General features: G+C 48.2%; 2 protein-coding genes across 2 annotated transcripts; one reads left to right on the top strand and one right to left on the bottom strand.

Moving 5' to 3' along the window:
- Positions 1 to 60: 60 nt before the first annotated feature.
- On the top strand, positions 61 to 4,825 carry tph2 (tryptophan hydroxylase 2 (tryptophan 5-monooxygenase)). The gene is made up of 11 exons (XM_026364633.1): positions 61 to 331; positions 1,429 to 1,563; positions 1,692 to 1,875; positions 2,212 to 2,312; positions 2,630 to 2,697; positions 2,781 to 2,977; positions 3,179 to 3,314; positions 3,391 to 3,517; positions 3,691 to 3,786; positions 3,881 to 4,014; positions 4,179 to 4,825. Exons 1-11 carry the CDS (start codon positions 176 to 178, stop codon positions 4,351 to 4,353), a joined length of 1,509 nt encoding a protein of 502 aa, XP_026220418.1. The 5' UTR covers positions 61 to 175; the 3' UTR covers positions 4,354 to 4,825.
- Positions 4,826 to 5,245: 420 nt separating this feature from the next.
- Positions 5,246 to 7,535, bottom strand: LOC113165763 (apoptosis facilitator Bcl-2-like protein 14). Its single transcript, XM_026365473.1, has 6 exons — positions 7,458 to 7,535; positions 6,634 to 6,790; positions 6,412 to 6,468; positions 5,808 to 5,876; positions 5,661 to 5,719; positions 5,246 to 5,566 (listed from the first exon to the last, which is right to left on the bottom strand). Exons 1-6 carry the CDS (start codon positions 7,458 to 7,460, stop codon positions 5,246 to 5,248), a joined length of 666 nt encoding a protein of 221 aa, XP_026221258.1. The 5' UTR covers positions 7,461 to 7,535.
- Between the last annotated feature and the right edge of the window lie 11,667 nt (positions 7,536 to 19,202).

Here is a 19,202-nt window from a genome sequence, read left to right as displayed (position 1 = left end):
ACAACCTGTGTGTGTGTGTGTGGGGGGGGGGGGCTCCAGCAGCCGCCCCGCCCCTCTCCGCCCCTCCCTGTGGGACTATATAAGCGGAGACGGACCCGCTCAGCCTCAGTGACCCGGAGCAGCCGAGCACAGCGGCAGGCTGGAGCCCTGGTACTCGTTCACCCACTGGTTCCCCATGGCCTCCCCCCACGTCCTGAAGGAGCCGGTGCCCAGGATGCAGCCGGCCATGATGATGTTCTCCAGCAAGTACTGGGCCAGGAGGGGGCTGTCGCTGGACTCGGCCATGTTCGACCACCAGCAGCAGCAGCAGCGCCACACGGGGGGGCAGATGGTGAGAACTCCTCTTCCTCCTGAGTTCCAGGACCAGGACTGGGTCTTACCGGGACTTAAGACCCGGTATTTTAGAGTAGTTTTGGGTACATTCAGAGTAAGGAAGGGGAGTACTATGGTAAGTAGAGTGTATTTCTACCCTGTGGTACTTTTACTACTGTACAGCTCAGTTAAAGGGGTAAAAGTACCTCAGTACTTCAGTACTTGAGTACCTCAGTACTTCAGTACCTCAGTACTTCAGTACCTCAGTACTGCAGTACCTCAGTACTTCAGTACCTCAGTAGAGTGTATTTCTACCCTGTGGTACTTTTACTACTGTACAGCTCAGTTAAAGGGGTAAAAGTACCTCAGTACTGCAGTACCTCAGTACTTCAGTACCTCAGTACTTCAGTACTTCAGTACCGCAGTACCTCAGTACCTCAGTACTTCAGTACCTCAGTACTTCAGTACTTCAGTACTGCAGTACCTCAGTACCTCAGTACTTCAGTACCTCAGTGCAGTGCAAACTTGAATAATTATTAACAGTAGGATTTTTGTTGTTCACTGTAAAAACCACAAATTCTGCTTTAAAGAAAAACTTGAACTTTACTATTAAGTCAGAAAACATTAGAAAACTCACCTTAGTGACAGCTGGACTCCTGGATATGAACCGGTCCGACCCGGTCCAGCACCGTCTATCTGCTGCTTCACTGAATAAGAAATAACTAGAAACCTCTCCTAGACTTTATTTAACAGAAGAACTTTACTACAGTGTTAGAAACCACTTTAATTAATACCAAGATTCTCTGAATCAAACACACCAATTATTTTATCCGAGCTTTGTTTGGTTCTGACTCAGGTTCTACCAAGAACTCTACTGGGTTTATGTCTTTTAAGGAGATCACAAACGAGCATCTTCAGGAGCTGGTCACCAGTTTCCAGATTAGTCTTTATTCACACTTAAAGCTCAGTGACAATAATCTGTTTATTAAGGAGCAGAAGCTCGGTTCTCAGCTTGGCTCGGCTTTTCACCTGCTGCTAGGTTCAATACCAAGTCAGGTCCTGAACTGGCAGAACCTGGTAGTTATCTCTCTTGCTGTCCGTCTTGCTGTCCTGCAGTCTCGGCGTCCGTCCTTCTGTCCTATCACGGAGAAGCCGGACTCAGAGAGCGGCGAGGACTCGGGAAAAACAGCCGTGGTGTTTTCTCTAAAGAACGAGGTTGGATGTTTGGTCAAAGCTCTGAGACTCTTTCAGGTGAGAACCACACACCTAGATTCTGGATTCTCTGCTTTGTTCTACCTCCTCGTCCTCCTTCAAACCTCACATCCTGTCTTTCCTTCCTACTCCACCTCCTCCTCCCCTTCCACTTCTCTTCTCCGCAGGAGAGACGAGTGAACCTGAACCACATCGAGTCTCGCGCATCGAAGCGAGTCCCTAACGAGGTGGAGATCTTCGCTGACTGCAGCTGCAGTAAGAAGGAGTTTAACGAGCTGCTGCAGTATCTCAAAGATCACGTCAATATCCTGTCCTTCAACACACCTGCACACGTGTGGTCAGCTGAGGCAGGTACGAAGCTCGTCACAGGTGGAAAGTCAAGTCGAAATAGGTGAATTAAGGATATGTCACACAAACCAAATCAGATTCCTGCACATCAGGTTGAGTCCACTTGACTGGGTGATAGAGGACAGGTGTGGTGGCTGGGTGGAGAAACGAGACAGGAGAGCAGGCAGGAGCGTCACTCCGAGACCTTCAGACCTGTGCAGAAACCAGCTCTTACTGTCAAACTGCTCCAGAAGTTAAATTAAATAACATCAAGTAAAGTTATTCCAGAACATGCAGCACTTTTTTTTTTCCAGCTTCCTGTTTTCATTTGCACTCTCCTCTCTGACCTCGTCTCCTCAGACGGAGAAGACGTTCCGTGGTTCCCGATGAAAATCTCCGAGTTGGATCAGTGTTCTCACAGAGTGTTGATGTACGGTTCGGAGCTGGACGCCGACCATCCTGTAAGTTCTGCAATCCATTTGTTAGACGACCTTTGAACCACAGGTAACGTGTGAAACGTGTCCAGGTGCTGCGGCAGGTAATGGGATCAAAGTGAGAGAACACAGAAACCTGCACATTGACAGACAGGTGTTACCTGTGCAGGTAAGAACGCCTGTCAAATATCCAAGTGTCTGGTCTGAGGTGGTGAGAACATTTCATTCCTTACCTATCATTAAGGTGGCAGCACTGAGGCTGTGCAGACTCACCTGCAGGGGGTGGTCGTCAGCAGCTGGTTCAGTTCTTTAAAGAACCTCCTCGTTTCTTCTTCTCCTCTCAGGGTTTTAAAGACAACATTTATCGGCAGCGGAGGAAATACTTTGTGGAGGTGGCCATGAATTATAAATTGTAAGTCTAAAAAAGGACACATTATGCAGAAAGAGTTTGAAGTGTAGTAATTCAGTGATGTGATGTCTGTGTCTCCCCCCCAGCGGGCAGCCCATCCCTCGTGTGGAGTACACCCCAGAGGAGATCCAGACGTGGGGCGTGGTGTTCAGAGAGCTGACCAAACTGTACCCGACTCACGCCTGCAGAGAATACCTGAAGAACTGGCCTCTGCTCACCAAACACTGCGGCTACAGGGAGGACAACATCCCGCAGCTAGAGGACGTCTCGCTTTTCCTCAGAGGTCTGAACCGTTGGTTGTTCACCATGTGAAACATTTGGTTCGAGCTCCTCCACAGGAGGACCCGCCCATCCACCTTTAAAACACCAGCTGGTGTTTTAAAGGTGGATGGGGGGTGACACCTAATACTGGTGTCACCCCCCGTGACACCTAATACGGCCCGTGACACCTAATACTGTCTCCTTTCCTGTGTGTGTGTTTCAGAGCGTTCTGGCTTCACAGTCCGGCCTGTAGCAGGTTACCTGTCTCCCAGAGACTTCCTGGCTGGCCTGGCCTACAGAGTGTTTAACTGCACTCAGTATGTTCGTCACAGCACCGACCCGCTCTACACACCTGAGCCGTGAGTACACCTCCACACCACGACCTGCTGATATGGGACCTGGAAAACACACGGTAAACACGTGGTTTGATTTCAGGGACACGTGCCACGAGCTGCTGGGCCACGTTCCTCTGCTGGCTGATCCAAAGTTTGCTCAGTTCTCCCAGGAGATCGGTCTGGCGTCTCTGGGAGCCTCAGACGAGGACGTTCAGAAACTGGCCACGGTGAGTGTGACGTCCTCAGCTGTGTCATGTCATCAGTGTCATTATTATCACATTCACTTTTATTAAGAACTAAAAGAACAAAGTCGCAGCTACAGAAATAAATAAAACTAAACGCGCACAGTTGAGTTCATAGACGGTAGAAACCAAAGCTTGTGCCGTGTCTGTTTTAACAGTGTTACTTCTTCACCATCGAGTTTGGACTCTGCAAACAGGACGGTCAGCTGAGAGCCTACGGAGCCGGTTTACTGTCGTCTATCGGAGAACTGAGGGTAACGTTCTCTAAAACCTTGTGTATCTGTGTTCGAGTTTTAAAACACTGAATCTAATAGAACCTGGTTCTCACTGTGAGCCTGGTCTCGTCAGCACGCCCTGTCAGAGAACGCCCGAGTGAAGACCTTCGACCCGAGGACGACCTGCAACCAGGAGTGTCTCATCACCACCTTCCAGGAGGTTTACTTCGTGTCCGAGAGCTTCGAGGAGGCCAAGGAGAAGATGAGGTAACACACAGGGTTAGGGTCATTACCCAGAACACTCCAGGCTGGTGATCCAGACTCTGGGGTACAGTGGGGGTGGGGTACTGTCCGGGCTTCCGACCCAGACTTTGGGGTACAGTGGGGGTGTGCAGTCCAGGCTGCTGACCCGAACTCTGTCTCTGTCACAGGGAGTTTGCGAAGACGATAAAGCGGCCCTTCTCGGTCTACTACAACCCGTACACTCAGAGCATGGACCTGCTCAAAGACACGCGCAGCATCGAGACCGTGGTGCAGGACCTGCGCAGCGACCTCACCACCGTCTGTGACGCTCTGGGCAAGATGAACACCTACATGGGAATCTGAAGACCTGGTCCACCTGTGAGCTTGTGCAGGACATCACACCTGTGTCACGTTGCTTCTCTGAGCCACAAGCAGTGGACTCGGCTGATTAAATGATAATGAACCCATGGTGGAACCTGGTGTCTCTACTTTCTTCACTCGCTCACGCGCTGACAAACGAAGCTGACGTCTTGTTTCCTGCTGTTGGTTAAATGTGACTTGTTGAAAACAGCTGCTAACGATAAATCTGAAGACACGAGAAGCTTAGAGAAAAATATTTATTACGTTTTCCACATTGTTCATTTACACAGTGGTTTGTTTTAGTTCAGTCTGACAGCAGGGGCGGCTTAGGCCTGACTTAGTCAGGTGGTCTCAGTCTGATCAGAATCTCTGATCACCGACTGTGGCTCCTGGACGCCTCCCTGAAAACATCCCCATGTTGTGTTATGCTTGTGTACAGTGCAGAATAAATAGAAATGTGATGCATTAAACCTGTTCAGTGCAGAACCTCGTTAGTCTCCTTGTGTTTTTCTTCCACTAACTTATTGTGCTGCCACAGAACCTCACATGACCGGCTCAACTCGTTCTTTTCCTAGTTGGATCTCTTGTGGTACAGCTCCTGACAGGGTTGGGGTTCTGATGGGTGAGTTAGCAGGGTACAGCTGGAGCTCGTGGTTCGATGATCCATCCAGACGTAGCTTTCTTTTTTTTTTTTTTTTTTTAACAAAAACATGATCAAAAGAGGAAAAACAGAATAAACAGTTGATGTCCAGCTCTGGAACAAATGCAGGTTCTGTTGTCGATCTGCAGCTCAGTCGACATCATACGCTTTGTCCTGGATGAGAAAAACATTTATTATATATTATATATTTATTCCTTTTTTACTCCCCCTCTGTCTTTCTGAGTCCCACCTGTTTCACTGCCTGTCCTGGTTAGTCCCTGTTAGACCTGTTCTAAGTGTGCTCACCCAGCCTCCGTGCTGCTGGACCCAGTCAGAGTGGTGCTGCTGAATGTACTGGTCCCCGTAGCTCAGTACTCTCCTGCGCTGTACCACACCCGTGGCCGACAGCCTGCTGGTCACCTCAAAGGCCCAGGAGATCTTCTGCTGCTGGATCTGCTCCTCGGACTCTGCATTCAGGTCCATTTGGACCAGGTTCTGTACGCTGGAGGTCACCTTCTCAAACATGTTGTAGTTCAGGTTTGTACGCTGCTCCTGGAGGACTGGGTTCTCATCGATCTGAGCAGAACCAAAAGACAAAGGAGCAAACTGAACCGTGATTAACAGAGTGCTGACCCGTCCTGTTGTTCCGCCTGTTTGTTAGAACACAAACCTTCTTGTTGATGTCGTCTCCAAACGTCATCATCAGCTCCACCAGTTTCTGAATGAGTTCTGTACGAAACCCAACACACATCATCATGACAGACAAACCCATAAACACAGAACCGTGGTGGACTAAAGTGGATTCTCAGGGACTCACCATCCTGGTTTTCCACGACCACTGCAGGGACTGGAGTTGAGTCATTGATCCTCACCAGCCGCTCTGCTACTGTGCTCACATGGACGACACAAGTCATTGAAAGTGTCAAAATATCTTGTTTGCTCTGTCTGTTCCTCAGTGTCCCTCATCAACCTGAGCCCGCACACCTGTCTCCTCTGTCCTCATCAACCTGTTTCCTATGTCCCTCATTACATGTGTACTCTGTCCCTCATCACCTGTTTTCCTCTGTCCCTCATCACCTGTCTCCTCTGTCCCTCATCACCTGTGTCCTCTGTCCCTCATCACCTGTCTCCTCTGTCCCTCATACACCGTGTCCTCTGTCCCCTCATCACCTGTGTCCTCTGCACCCTCATCACCTGTGTCCTTCTGACCCTCATCCACCCTGTGTCCCTGTCCCTCATCACCTGTGTCCTCTGTCCCTCATCACCGTTTCCTCTGTCTCATCACACTGTCTCCTCTGTCCCCTCATCACCTGTCTCCTCTGTCCTCATCACCTGTGTCCTCTGTCCCTCATCACCTGTGTCCTCTGCCCCTCATCACCTGTGTCCTCTGTCCTTCATCACCTGAGCCTACACACACTCACCATTTCTTTGTCCAACGCTGTCGGCTTCTAAGCGCTGCTGGTGCTGACGACCTGCACCTGGTTACGGAGCAGACAGATTTTGACTAAACTCACTTTTCTACCTTATTCACCTCAACATAGATCATACACTGCAGGTCTCCATGGCAACACATTTTGACAACATACGCTAGTAATCACATTTCTGTTCGAGTCCAGTCGTACATGAATCAAAGTCCCACTCACCTTTACACAGAGATACAGCAGGTCCTCGCCGGTAGCCCTTCCATTGGGCTGGAGTGTGGCTGCGAGCGGACCTCGGCTGGGCTCTTCTGGAACAGTAGTCCTCCAGCAGCAGGAGGACTTCACTGTGTTTCACCCCCGCAGCCCTCGCCATGTCCATCTGGAGGATGGGACAGGACAGGACACAGCATTTCAGAGCATTTTACTGGATACTGTCCTCGGGTCTGGGATCTACTCCTCAGTTAAGTTGAATTTATTACATTTGATTTATTATACAGCAGCAGGATCTCCAGCCTCTTCACAAGGTCACAACCTCACTGAGTTTATTGTCACATGCAGACATATGAGAACAAAGTGAGAGATGTGGTGTGTGGAGAGTACTGCACCAGTCCCCGACTTACCCTGAATTTTGCCTCACTGATCTGGTCCATGGTCTGTTAAGTTGGGTTTGTCTTTTATTTTGAAACTTCTCTGCTGTTCTGTTTTTAAAAAATGTTCTCTGCTTATTAAACTGGTGCAGTTTCTCTGACCTGACTGAGAGCCGAGTCATGTGGTTTCTGAATGAGTTCTGTACGAAACCCAACACACATCATCATGACAGACAAACCCATAAACACCGAACCGTGGTGATTGTGTCATCACGACGCAGACGACAGTAACAGAAATCATCAGATTGGATCATTGTGAACATTTACCATAGAAACTTAAAATGGTTTGATCCCACAGTGAGACGAACATCGGAGCGGTGAAGGATTAATTCGTGTCTGTACAATAATTCAGTTTTTATTGGATCAGAACGAAGCTGTGGTGACCGCACACGCACTCACCATGCTGGGCTTTCACAACCACTTCAGGGACCGGAGCTGATGTATTGATCTCCACCAGCCGCTCTGCTACTGCGCTGCGACTTCTGGTCGGAGACACATCTACAAACACAAGACGTGTGTGATGTATTTGTACAATATCTACTCAACATGTATTATCCTTGGATGGAGGAACTCACCGAGAGAAGTACCGACTCAAGAACCCTGATACAAGATGAACAGACACAGTTGTAAGTTAATGCTCCAGTTTGATTTGTGAATTCAACAACAACAACTGAAGCAGCTGCTCACTGATGGGTTGGATTTAATTTCCTGCAGCAGTTTCTCTTGCTGATATGATCTTATAAGCTGTGCTGGGAGCCTGTAACCGAAGCGTGACCATCAACTACATCACTGAAATGGAGCAGAGGCATTTTCTGCAGAAACATTGTCCAAAGTACCAAGACCTCTCTGGTAATACATAGTCATACAGATGCTGACTCACCACCTTTAGAAAACTCAGACCTCCTTCACAGCTTCAAGGGTCACAGGTCTCTGGGTGATAATGCTTATAGTTATGGATGTATCAGGTGACTCTGAACCATCTCTTAGTTCTGCTGCTATAGACTAGTCTGCTGGGGACCTCTACTGATACACTGAGCTCCTCTCCTCTCTCCTTTCTCCTCTATCCATTCTAATTCTACCATTTCATGTCATTAACTTTGTGTCTTCTCTCTCCTGTAGTTGTGTTTCCTCCTCTCTGTCTCCCTCTCTCTGTTCTCCTCTGCAGGTGTCCTCCATCGTTCAGTTACTGGTCCTACCAACCCGTCCAGTGTTCTTGATGCTTGTTGTTGTCTTTATTGCCTGCTGTTCTTTTCTCTCTCTTCTTTCCACTCACCCCAACCGGTCGAGGCAGATGGCCGCCCACTATGAGCCTGGTTCTGCTGCAGGTTTCTTCCTCTAAAGGGAGTTTTTCCTCTCCACTGTCTCCTGGTGCTGCTCAGTGGAGTTGTTGGGTTGTCTATATATTGTTGTGTAAGGACTTGTCACTCCATCCTCCACTGCTTCCCAGCATGACAACGAGAGTTTTGAATCTAACAGTGGTTCTATAGAGTCACTGTCACTTTGACTCAGTAAGAGACGGCTGCAGGTCCAGTCACACGTGACTTTGGATTATTTCACTTTGAGTGATATGTTACTGAACATAATCTCTCTGGTTGTCATCTAGAATCCATAGAAAAGTTGGTGTGGATAAACTCAACTAAACTAGTTACTGATAGAGCCCGTCACAAAAAACTCACCAGACTGATGCCGTATTTCACCAGACCTGTAACTGATGTCCCCTTGATCCTCCTCATGTCTGAACCATCTTCCTGCAGCAGACCAGACATTTTAAGTGGCATCAGCTCATCAACGGACTACATCAAAAACCTAACATGTATGTTGAGTGTTAGGATCCTCTGCATCAGCTGATCCAGCCCATGAGACAAAACTGAACATCAAAACAAAACAGAACAACTCAACTGAAGTTTAAAACACTGACTTCTGATCCTCAAACAGCTGCAGTGTTAGAATAAAACTATGAGAGACGGTGTAGAGGTGAAATGTCTGCAAACCTCCCACCACTGTCATAAATAGGAAAACGTCTTTTTGAAGAATCCCAGCTCAAGACCAGTATCAGTGAAACTTGTTGTAGAACAAATCGACTCACCTTTATTCTCAGATGATGACTGAAGCTTCGCTGCTGTGTCTTCATCATTTTCAAAATGCTGATCAGTCCTGATGGACTTTTTCCGTAACTTTTTTTGTGACTTCTTCCGGGACCTCTGCTGTGACCTCTGCCCCAACTTCTTGGCGCAGTACTCCTGGAGTAGCAGGAACACTTCACTCCTTTCCACTCTGCTCACCAACGAACCAATCGACATTTTCTCTTCCTGGAAACAGGTGTTATTTAATATGTTAAAGTCACTGCAACATGTCTGAGGTTTCTGTTTCTCTGGATCCTCGTTAGCTGCTACTAAACCACAATTACAACAATAAAAAATCTATATCAAATCAACGGAATAATAGATGTTAGAGTGGAGCATAAAACTGTCAATTAAACTATTTATTCCTCCTCAAAAACAACAGTTTTATATATCAGTATAGCAGTTTTGGATCCATGAGTTGGATCCCCGTCACTGACAGAAATGATCTATCAACACTGAAACTTGTATTCAGTCAAGTAATGACTATATATGTAAGTACTAAGTATTAATACTAAGTACTGAATATATCCAGAAGTTCGAGGTCTAAATTAAAATATACAGCCCGTGCAAAAAAAAAAATCACATTCTAATATTTTGTTGGACAACCTTTAGCTTTAATTACAGCACACATTCACTGTGGTATTGGCATTTGATGAGCTTCTGTAATTTCACAACGTTTATTCCCGTCCAGAGTTGCATACATTTTTCACTAAGATATTGTATTAATGAGTGGGACGCTGCACATCCCAAAGATTCTCAATAGGGCTAACATCTGGACTCTGGACTGGTAGTGGCCAATGAAGGAAAATCATGTTCCCTGAACCACTCCTGATGAATCCTGACATTATCATTTTGGAATATGTCCATGTCATCATGGAAGAAAAAAAACATTGATTAATAACCTGGTCATTCAGTATATTCAGGTAGTCAGCTGACCTCATTCTTTGGACTCATAACGTTGCTGAACCTTGACCTGACCAACTGCAGCAACCCCAGATCACAGCACTGCCCCCACAGGCTTTTATGGTAGGCACTAGTCATGATGGCTGCATCACTTCACCTCCTCTCTTCTTACCCTGATGCTCCATAACTCTGGACATTATTTAATTAATATAATTTACACATTGAATCTATCAAATATGAAAGAATAAAACAATATTAGAAAAAATCCTAAAGTAGAACCAGCTGAACCAGCGCTGTCCTGCTGGTAGATTCAGTTGCACCCACTGCACAGTGTGTTGGCTGGACAGAGGCTTATTGACATTAAATGCTCCACAGAGAACCACAGGAGATCCTTTCTACCTGAGACCAATAAACTGTACAACTCCTCCCCCTCTGTGACTGACAATTGATTTCTTAGAATTGCTGTCATTCCATCCTGGTCTATAAATATTGACCTGTTTTCATTCATCTACTTTACATATTCTGTACATATACTGAGTTCTCTGTATTCATGTTGATGTGGATCTCTCCTGGTTGTGGTTCCTTATCTTTCTGTCTGTGTTGAGAACAATTTCCGTTCCGTTTACCGCAGTGTGAACATGACGCAGGTTCCACATTCCGTCATTTTGCCGTTAAAACCGTCTCAGGTTTAACTCACCTGGACCAGAGACAAATTAAACTAGAACTGGTTTGTCTTTGACGCTGGATCCGCCGGGAAGTGGACCGAACACAGGCTCAAAGACAAACAAAGACAAAGGTACAAAGACAAACATTCACCAAAAGACGTTTAATGTGAAGGAACCAGTAACTACGTCCGGTTTTCACAATAATAATAATAATAATAATAATAATAATAATATATACTTTATTGATCCCCTTGGGGAAATTCGGTTGGACAGCTGCCAGCCTGAATCGGCGCTACTACGGGTTTCGGTGTCTAAGAGAGGTCAAGTGAAACATAAACGCCACCTGCTGGTTTTTTGATGTTTAATGTTCTACCACCTTCCTAGAACGGCAGTTTTAACTGTAGGTCACCTGGAATAACTGAAATATGTCAATCAGAAAGAAATCCATCTCGATATATTGAGAATCCAGAAGACCCTCTGAGAACAGCATTTATGTCCATATTGGACTCACTAGGAGTAGATCAGTGTGTAGTAGGACCCACTCATAAAGTGGGTCACACCTTAGATTTAATAATATCCTTCGGTTTAAGTATAAGAAATTTACTTACGCTCCCACTGTCTGAAGTTATCTCAGACCACTATCTTGTTTCAACTACAGTGTGTCATATTAATAATGTATACTCAGCGCCGCGCTATCGCATTAAACGTACATTTACATCAACTACTGCACAGAGCTTTATTAGTAATCTTCCAGAGTTATCAACTTTGATTGGATCACCGTCTGACACCACAGAACTAGACCAGGCGACTGAATATCTCGAGTCGTCATTACGTTATACCTTAGATAATGTAGCTCCAGTTAAAAGAAAAGTCATTAGAGATAAGAAACTTGCTCCTTGGTATAAGGATGACACGCGCGTCTTAAAACAGACTACTCGAAAGTTAGAACGTAAATGGCGCCAAACTAAATTGTTAGTATTCCAGATAGCATGGAAGGAGAGCATCCTGAACTATAAAACAGCTCTTAGTGTGAAGGACTGGACTGACGGGGACCAAACGGGTACAAACAAAAGTATATTTATTTTCAAACAAAGGAAGGGACACGGGGAAACCAAACAAACACTAACAAAGTATCAACACAAAAAGACCCAAAACCACGGTGGATAAGAACTAACAAAAAACCAGGAACAGACAGACCAAGAATCAACCTAAAACAATGCGGGAATGCAGGTAAAATATAAAATAACTAAACACACAACTAACTAACTTAACACAGGACTACACAAAACAAAACCGACAGACTGAAAAATACAAAGTAACACAAAGCTACTGCCGAGGGCAAGGCAACACAGGAGCAAATGCCAAAACCAAAAAATACAAAGTAACAACACAAAATCACTGCAATCGCAGGCAAACAAAACTCACATGTGGGGCAACAGTCCAACAAACAAAAGAGGAACCTGACGGACGAACGAGAGTTGCTGACGACACTAAACAGCATGACACACAACACAACGTGACGAACCAGCAGACAACAAAGGACTGAGGGAAGCTTATAAGACAAAAGGGGAACACAGGTGAAATTAATCAGTCAATTAAGAGTCCATGGGTTGAGTGGAGGTGGAGGTGCAGGAAGGGAGAAAACAAACAGAAGGGGGAGACAAAAACGTCTAAACAGGCAGGTATGAGGCCTGAATCCTGACAGGACCCCCCCCGGCAAGGGGCGGATACCACACGGCCACAAACAAACGAGGACGGGCGGGAGGAGGGAGGCCTGGAGGAGGGCCCGAAACACCAGACCGGGCGGGCGGAGGGAGGCCCGGTGGAGGGACCGGGAGCAGCAGACCAGGAGTGCCTCCGGCGGACGGCCAGGAGGCGGCAAACAGCCCAGGAGTGCCGCCGGCGGACGGCCAGGAGGCGGCAAACAGCCCAGGAGTGCCTCCGGCGGACGGCCAGGAGGCGGCGAACTGGACTGGAGAGACAACGAACCAGAAGGCGGAGCCTCGGGCGGACGGCCGGGAGGCGACGAACCAGAAGGCGGAGCCTCGGGCGGACGGCCGGGAGGCGACGAACCAGAAGGCGGAGCCTCGGGCGGACGGCCGGGAGGCGACGAACCAGAAGGCGGAGCCTCGGGCGGACGGCCGGGAGGCGACGAACCAGAAGGCGGAGCCTCGGGCGGACGGCCGGGAGGCGGCAGGAGAGCCGCAGACCGAAGAACCTCGGGACTGCGAAGCGGAAGCCGGCTGCCTGGAGCGGAGGCCTGGAGTGCCGGCTGAGGAGCGCTGGGCGGATGCTCCGGCGTCTGGAGTGCCGGCTGAGGAGCGCCGGGCGGATGCTCCGGCGTCTGGAGTGCCGGCTGAGGAGCGCCGGGCGGATGCTCCGGCGTCTGGAGTGCCGGCTGGAGCTGAGGGGCCAGAACAGGACCACAGTTCTCAGGGGCCCCCCAAGAAGACAGGATCAGGGTGGTGGTGTCCTCATTGTCATCCCACCACATCTCCTGGAGTGACAAACAAAGTTCAAAGTTGAGAGACGGCTGCGACGGCCTCTGCGTCGACCCGTCCGAAGACTGAAGAGACGGCGACGGCGGCGACGGCCTCTGCGTCGACCCGTCCGAAGACTGAAGAGACGGCGGCGGCGGCGGCCTCTGCGTCGACCCGTCCGAAGACTGAAGAGACGGCGGCGGCGGCCTCTGCGTCGACCCGCCTGGGAACCGGACTGGAGCAGTGCCGCTGCAGGGACCAGATCAGCAGCTGACACCAGAGCAGCGGTGACTGCAGCAATCAAGGTGGCTGCAACTGCAGCGACAGCTGAGGGACCAGGAACTGATGAGGCGACAGGAACTGAAGAGGCAGATGAGGCGACAGGAACTGAAGAGGCGACAGGAACTGAAGAGGCGACAGGAACTGAAGAGGCGACAGGAACTGAAGAGGCAGCAGCGGCAGCAGCGGCTGCGACGAGGGCCGCCGCGGGGCAAACAAAAGCCGCAGCGGCTGCACAACAAACGCTAGCAGCATGGGCTGCATGAGCAGGACAAACCAGAGCCACAGTATCGGCCGCAGAATCAGTACAAACAAAATCCACAGTATCGGCCGCAGGACCAGGACAAACAAGAGCCGCAGCATCGGCCGCAGGACCAGGACAAACAAGAGCCGCAGCATCGGCCGCAGGACCAGGACAAACAAGAGCCGCAGCATCGGCCGCAGGACCAGGACAAACAAGAGCCGCAGCATCGGCCGCAGGACCAGGACAAACAAGAGCCGCAGCATCGGCCGCAGGACCAGGACAAACAAGAGCCGCAGCATCGGCCGCAGGACCAGGACAACAAGAGCCGCAGCATCGCCGCAGGACCAGACAAGCCGCACATCGCCAGGACCAGACAAACAAGAGCCGCAGCATCGGCCGCAGGACCAGGACAAACAAGAGCCGCGATCGCCGCAGGACCAGGACAAACAAGAGCCGCAGCATCGCCGCAGGACCAGACAAACAAGAGCCGCAGCATCGGCCGCAGGACCAGGACAAACAAGAGCCGCAGCATCGGCCGCAGGACCAGGACAAACAAGAGCCGCAGCATCGGCCGCAGGACCAGGACAAACAAGAGCCGCAGCATCGGCCGCAGGACCAGGACAAACAAGAGCCGCAGCATCGGCCGCAGGACCAGGACAAACAAGAGCCGCAGCATCGGCCGCAGGACCAGGACAAACAAGAGCCGCAGCATCGGCCGCAGGACCAGGACAAACAAGAGCCGCAGCATCGGCCGCAGGACCAGGACAAACAAGAGCCGCAGCATCGGCCGCAGGACCAGGACAAACAAGAGCCGCAGCATCGGCCGCAGGACCAGGACAAACAAGAGCCGCAGCATCGGCCGCAGGACCAGGACAAACAAGAGCCGCAGCATCGGCCGCAGGACCAGGACAAACAAGAGCCGCAGCATCGGCCGCAGGACCAGGACAAACAAGAGCCGCAGCATCGGCCGCAAGACGAGGCAAACAAGAGCGCAGCATCGGCCGCAGGGACCAGGTACAAACAAGAGCCGCAGCATTCGGCTGCGCGGCCAGGACAAACAAGAGCCGCAGCATCGGCTGCGCGGCAGGACAAACAAGAGCAGCCCAGCATCGGCTTCGCGGCCAGGACAACTAGAGCCGCAGCATCGGCTGCGCGGCCAGGACAAACTAGAGCCGCAGCATCGGCTGCGCGGCCAGGACAAACAAGAGCCGTAGTATCGGCTGCAGGACCAGGACAAACAAAAGCAGCATCGGCTGCAGAACAAACAAAATCCGCAGCATCGGCTGCAGGACCAGGACAAACAAAAACCACCGCAGCTCGTGCGGCAGGACCCTAACTGAGGCAGCATCAGCTGTACCACCAACTAAAACAGCACTGGTTGCACCCCTAGCTAGAACTGGCGCACAAACCTGGACTGAACCCCGGGCTGCTGTGGCAACCGCACCCGGAGCCACATACACTGCCGACACAGGGGCCTGGGAGGCCCTCCGTCGCTGACGGGGACGTCGGCGCTTGCTGTGCACGGTAGTCTCTGGGGTTTCCACCCGCAGAGCAAGACGAGATCCCCAGTAAGGGGAAAGGTGAGGTTCACATGAGGTGGGTGACTGGCTCACTAACACACCACACCGGAGATCTAGCTCTGGAGCCGACTGAGCCTTCAGCTCTGCATATACTGAGCGAGCTTATTCAGGGCTCAGAGCAACAGGGGTTAGTGGGTCAGGAGAGGTGACTGACGGAACCGGTGACGTACTGGGTGATTGACTGGCAATGGAGGACTGAATGGGTGGGAGAGCCGACAAAAACCGTTCCCTGGCCGAAATCAGACATGCCATCACGGCGTCTTCCAAATGTCTGAACTCGACATATCTCAGCAGGTACTCCTTATCCCTGAAAGCCCTGATTGATGCCCTACACATGGCCTCCACACACGCCAACGTGTCAGCCATGTCCACACACCGTAGTACATATGCTGAGCTGCTATGGAGGTCTAAATACTCATCCCTCAGGATGTCTTCATAAACACCGTAGTGCATGAAAGATGGACAGGGAGGGAGGACGGTGCGACCAGTGGTGGAATTGCGTGATTCCATGGTCGCTTTTGGCTGGTTCGTTCTGTGAAGGACTGGACTGACGGGGACCAAACGGGTACAAACAAAAGTATATTTATTTTCAAACAAAGGAAGGGACACGGGGAAACCAAACAAACACTAACAAAGTATCAACACAAAGAGACCCAAAACCACGGTGGATAAGAACTAACAAAAAACCAGGAACAGACAGACCAAGAATCAACCTAAAACAATGCGGGAATGCAGGTAAAATATAAAATAACTAAACACACAACTAACTAACTTAACACAGGACTACACAAAACAAAACCGACAGACTGAAAAATACAAAGTAACAACACAAAATCACTGCAATCGCAGGCAAACAAAACTCACATGTGGGGTAACAGTCCAACAAACAAAAGAGGAACCTGACGGACGAACGAGAGTTGCTGACGACACTACACAGCATGACACACAACACAACGTGACGAACCAGCAGAGAACAAAGGACTGAGGGAAGCTTATAAGACAAAAGGGGAACACAGGTGAAATTAATCAGTCAATTAAGAGTCCATGGGTTGAGTGGAGGTGGAGGTGCAGGAAGGGAGAAAACAAACAGAAGGGGGAGACAAAAACGTCTAAACAGGCAGGTATGAGGCCTGAATCCTGACACTTAGTGCAGCTAGATCAACGTATCTCTCCACTCTTATAGAAAACAACAAAAATAACCCTAGATTTTTATTTAATACAGTAGCCAAATTAACTAGAAAGAAAACTACTGCAGATATCTCCACAACAACGTTGTGCAGTAGTGAGGACTTCATGAACTTTTTCATTAACAAAATTGTAAATATAAGGCAGAAAATTCAAGCTTTAAAACCAGACAATTTAGTTGACACAGGTGACGAGCTAACCTCAGCAGATCAGTACCTAGATTACTTTACTCCTCTTGAAGAGAATGAACTAATTTCACTCATCTCTTCTGCAAAATCTTCAACCTGTACATTAGACCCTATACCGACACACTTTCTAAAACAGATAGTGCCAGAAATAATAGAACCCCTGTTGAAAATCATAAATTCCTCACTCAGCTGTGGGTATGTCCCAAAGTGTTTTAAATTAGCAGTTTTTAAACCGCTAATCAAGAAACCTGATCTCGACCCCGGTCAGCTGTCCAATTACAGGCCGATATCAAACAGCAATATTATTCGTAAGCATGGTATTAACTTTCATTGTTATGCTGATGACACACAGTTATATGTTTCATCAAAACCAGATGAGATCAAACAGCTTAATAAAGTTGAGCAATGTGTAAAGGATATACGAGACTGGATGCTAATTAACTTCCTTCTGCTAAATCCTGACAAGTACTAGTTATAGGATCATCTGCAGCTAGAAGCAAGATGTTAGATCACACCGTAACTCTAGATGGCCTTTCTCTTACATCTAGTGCAACAGTAAAAGACCTTGGTGTGATTCTAGATTCCAGTCTTTCATTTGAAGCTCATGTAGATAATATCACCAGGACAGCTTTCTTTCAAGCCAAGATAAGAAATATTTGTCACTAAATGATGCAGAAAAATTAGTCCATGCTTTCATCACCTCTAGGTTGGACTACTGTAATGCCTTACTGCCAACCAGGTGCATAAACAAGCTTCAGTTAGTTCAGAATGCAGCAGCGAGAGTCCTCACAAGAACCAGAAGATATGAGCACATCACGCCTATCTTATCTACACTTCATTGGCTCCCTGTGAAATTTCGCATTGATTTCAAAATACTACTTCTGACATTTAAAGCATTAAATGGTCTTGCGCCGCAGTATCTAAGTGAACTGCTAGTGTCTTATGATCCACCACGTCTACTTCGATCAAAGGATGCTGGCTGCCTGTCAGTACCTTGTATCATAAAAACTACAGCTGGGGGCAGAGCTTTTTCTTACAAAGCCCCAAAGTTATGGAATAGCCTTCCAAATAGCGTTCGGGACTCAGACACAGTCTCAGTGTTTAAGTCTAGGCTGAAAACCTATTTATTTAGTCAAGCATTTTGTAAATAGATCTGGGAAGGACTCATGGACATAGAGCATTATGGTGAACTGGTATGTTTAGATGCTGTCTTCCCCACTCTCACTGATCACTCAGGTTTGTTGATGGTGAAGTTATTGGTTGCTCTACATCCCAGGGAGCCCTCATGTCTGTGTTTCCTTCTGGCCCACCCTTTTAGTTAGGCTGTCATAATTAGTCCTGCCGGAGTCCCTGCTGCACTATTCTAAATATACATTCACCTCAAACTTTATCCGACTGTGAATACAACTAACTGCCATCCCTCTCTGTCTCTACCTCTCTATTTCCCTCTTCCTGTCTCTCTGTCGAGCTACACGTCATTCCACCCTTTGACCTCTGGACCTGTCTGACTCGTCCTGATGCCCAACTTCTGGCTGGAGATCTCGTCGTTTGGATCCACCGTCTGCCCTATGGGATGCGTTTGGAGACTGGAGTTGGTCACACGCTACTATGAAGTTGGTCTTGGTCTTGGCCTCGGCGGACGTCGGCAGCTGTTTCTCGGAGGTCTCGCCTCAACGCTCGATAGTCAAGGAATGGAACAAGTCTGCCTGCAATTAACTAACTGGACTCCACATTAACTTAAAGACATTAACTGTTAATAGTTAATAACTGTAATCACCCATATGAGGATGGGTTCCCTGTTGAGTCTGGTTCCTCTCAAGGTTTCTTCCTGTTTCCTTCTCAGGGAGTTTTTCTTGCCACCGTCGCCCTCGGCTTGCTCATCAGGGGCAATCTGATTATTATGATTCATACACATTCACTGTTCATGTACTGTTCTTTGGTTGTGTAAAGCTGCTTTGTGACAATGTCAATTGTAAAAAGCGCTATACAACTAAAATTGAATTGAATATTGATTATGAAGAGAATAGAAGGACACAGTGTTCAGTCTGAGACACCTCAAGTAAGTAATGGAAAATAGATTCACATCAAAGATGGAATCAAAGAATGTTAACTACACGATACAACACGTTACTGAACACACAAGGCTGTGAATGAGGACTTCTTAGTATTTTCTATATTTCTGTTATATGTTTTATACTAAGCTCCTATTGTTCTTAGTGTTTTGTATGTATGTTCTATTTTTAATATGTATGTCCTCTACTGTTTTATTGAAGTTTACTGGTTAGACATCACATGATAATAATTCATGTCATTGGCACATATGTATGTGACTGTGTAAGATGATGATTCTTTTTAAAGGTTCTTCTTTTGGTACTTTTAACAGACCCTGAAACACATCATTCTTATAATAAAGTTATTCTACAAGTGTTGCTGGAGATTTTAGCCTTTCTGCTGTATTATAACATAATTATTATTGTCGCTACACACTCTGAATGAA

This window comes from Anabas testudineus, chromosome 6 (assembly GCF_900324465.2).
Source record: "Anabas testudineus chromosome 6, fAnaTes1.2, whole genome shotgun sequence".
NCBI classification, from domain to species: Eukaryota; Metazoa; Chordata; class Actinopteri; order Anabantiformes; family Anabantidae; genus Anabas; species Anabas testudineus.
Note: the sequence above shows the minus strand (reverse complement) of the source record. Positions and strands in the feature narration are given on the sequence as shown.

Coding starts and splice junctions, on each gene's coding strand:
- LOC113165763 (XM_026365473.1), bottom strand. Junction 6,469..6,633: donor TGCTGTATCTCTGTGTAAAG/GTGAGTGGGACT, acceptor CTCCGTAACCAG/GTGCAGGTCGTCAGCACCAG. Junction 5,567..5,660: donor GAGACGACATCAACAAGAAG/GTTTGTGTTCTA, acceptor GGTTCTGCTCAG/ATCGATGAGAACCCAGTCCT.
- tph2 (XM_026364633.1), top strand. CDS start 176: ATGGCCTCCCCCCACGTCCTGAAGGAGCCGGTGCCCAGGATGCAGCCG. Junction 3,518..3,690: donor ACGTTCAGAAACTGGCCACG/GTGAGTGTGACG, acceptor CTGTTTTAACAG/TGTTACTTCTTCACCATCGA. Junction 4,015..4,178: donor GAGGCCAAGGAGAAGATGAG/GTAACACACAGG, acceptor TCTCTGTCACAG/GGAGTTTGCGAAGACGATAA.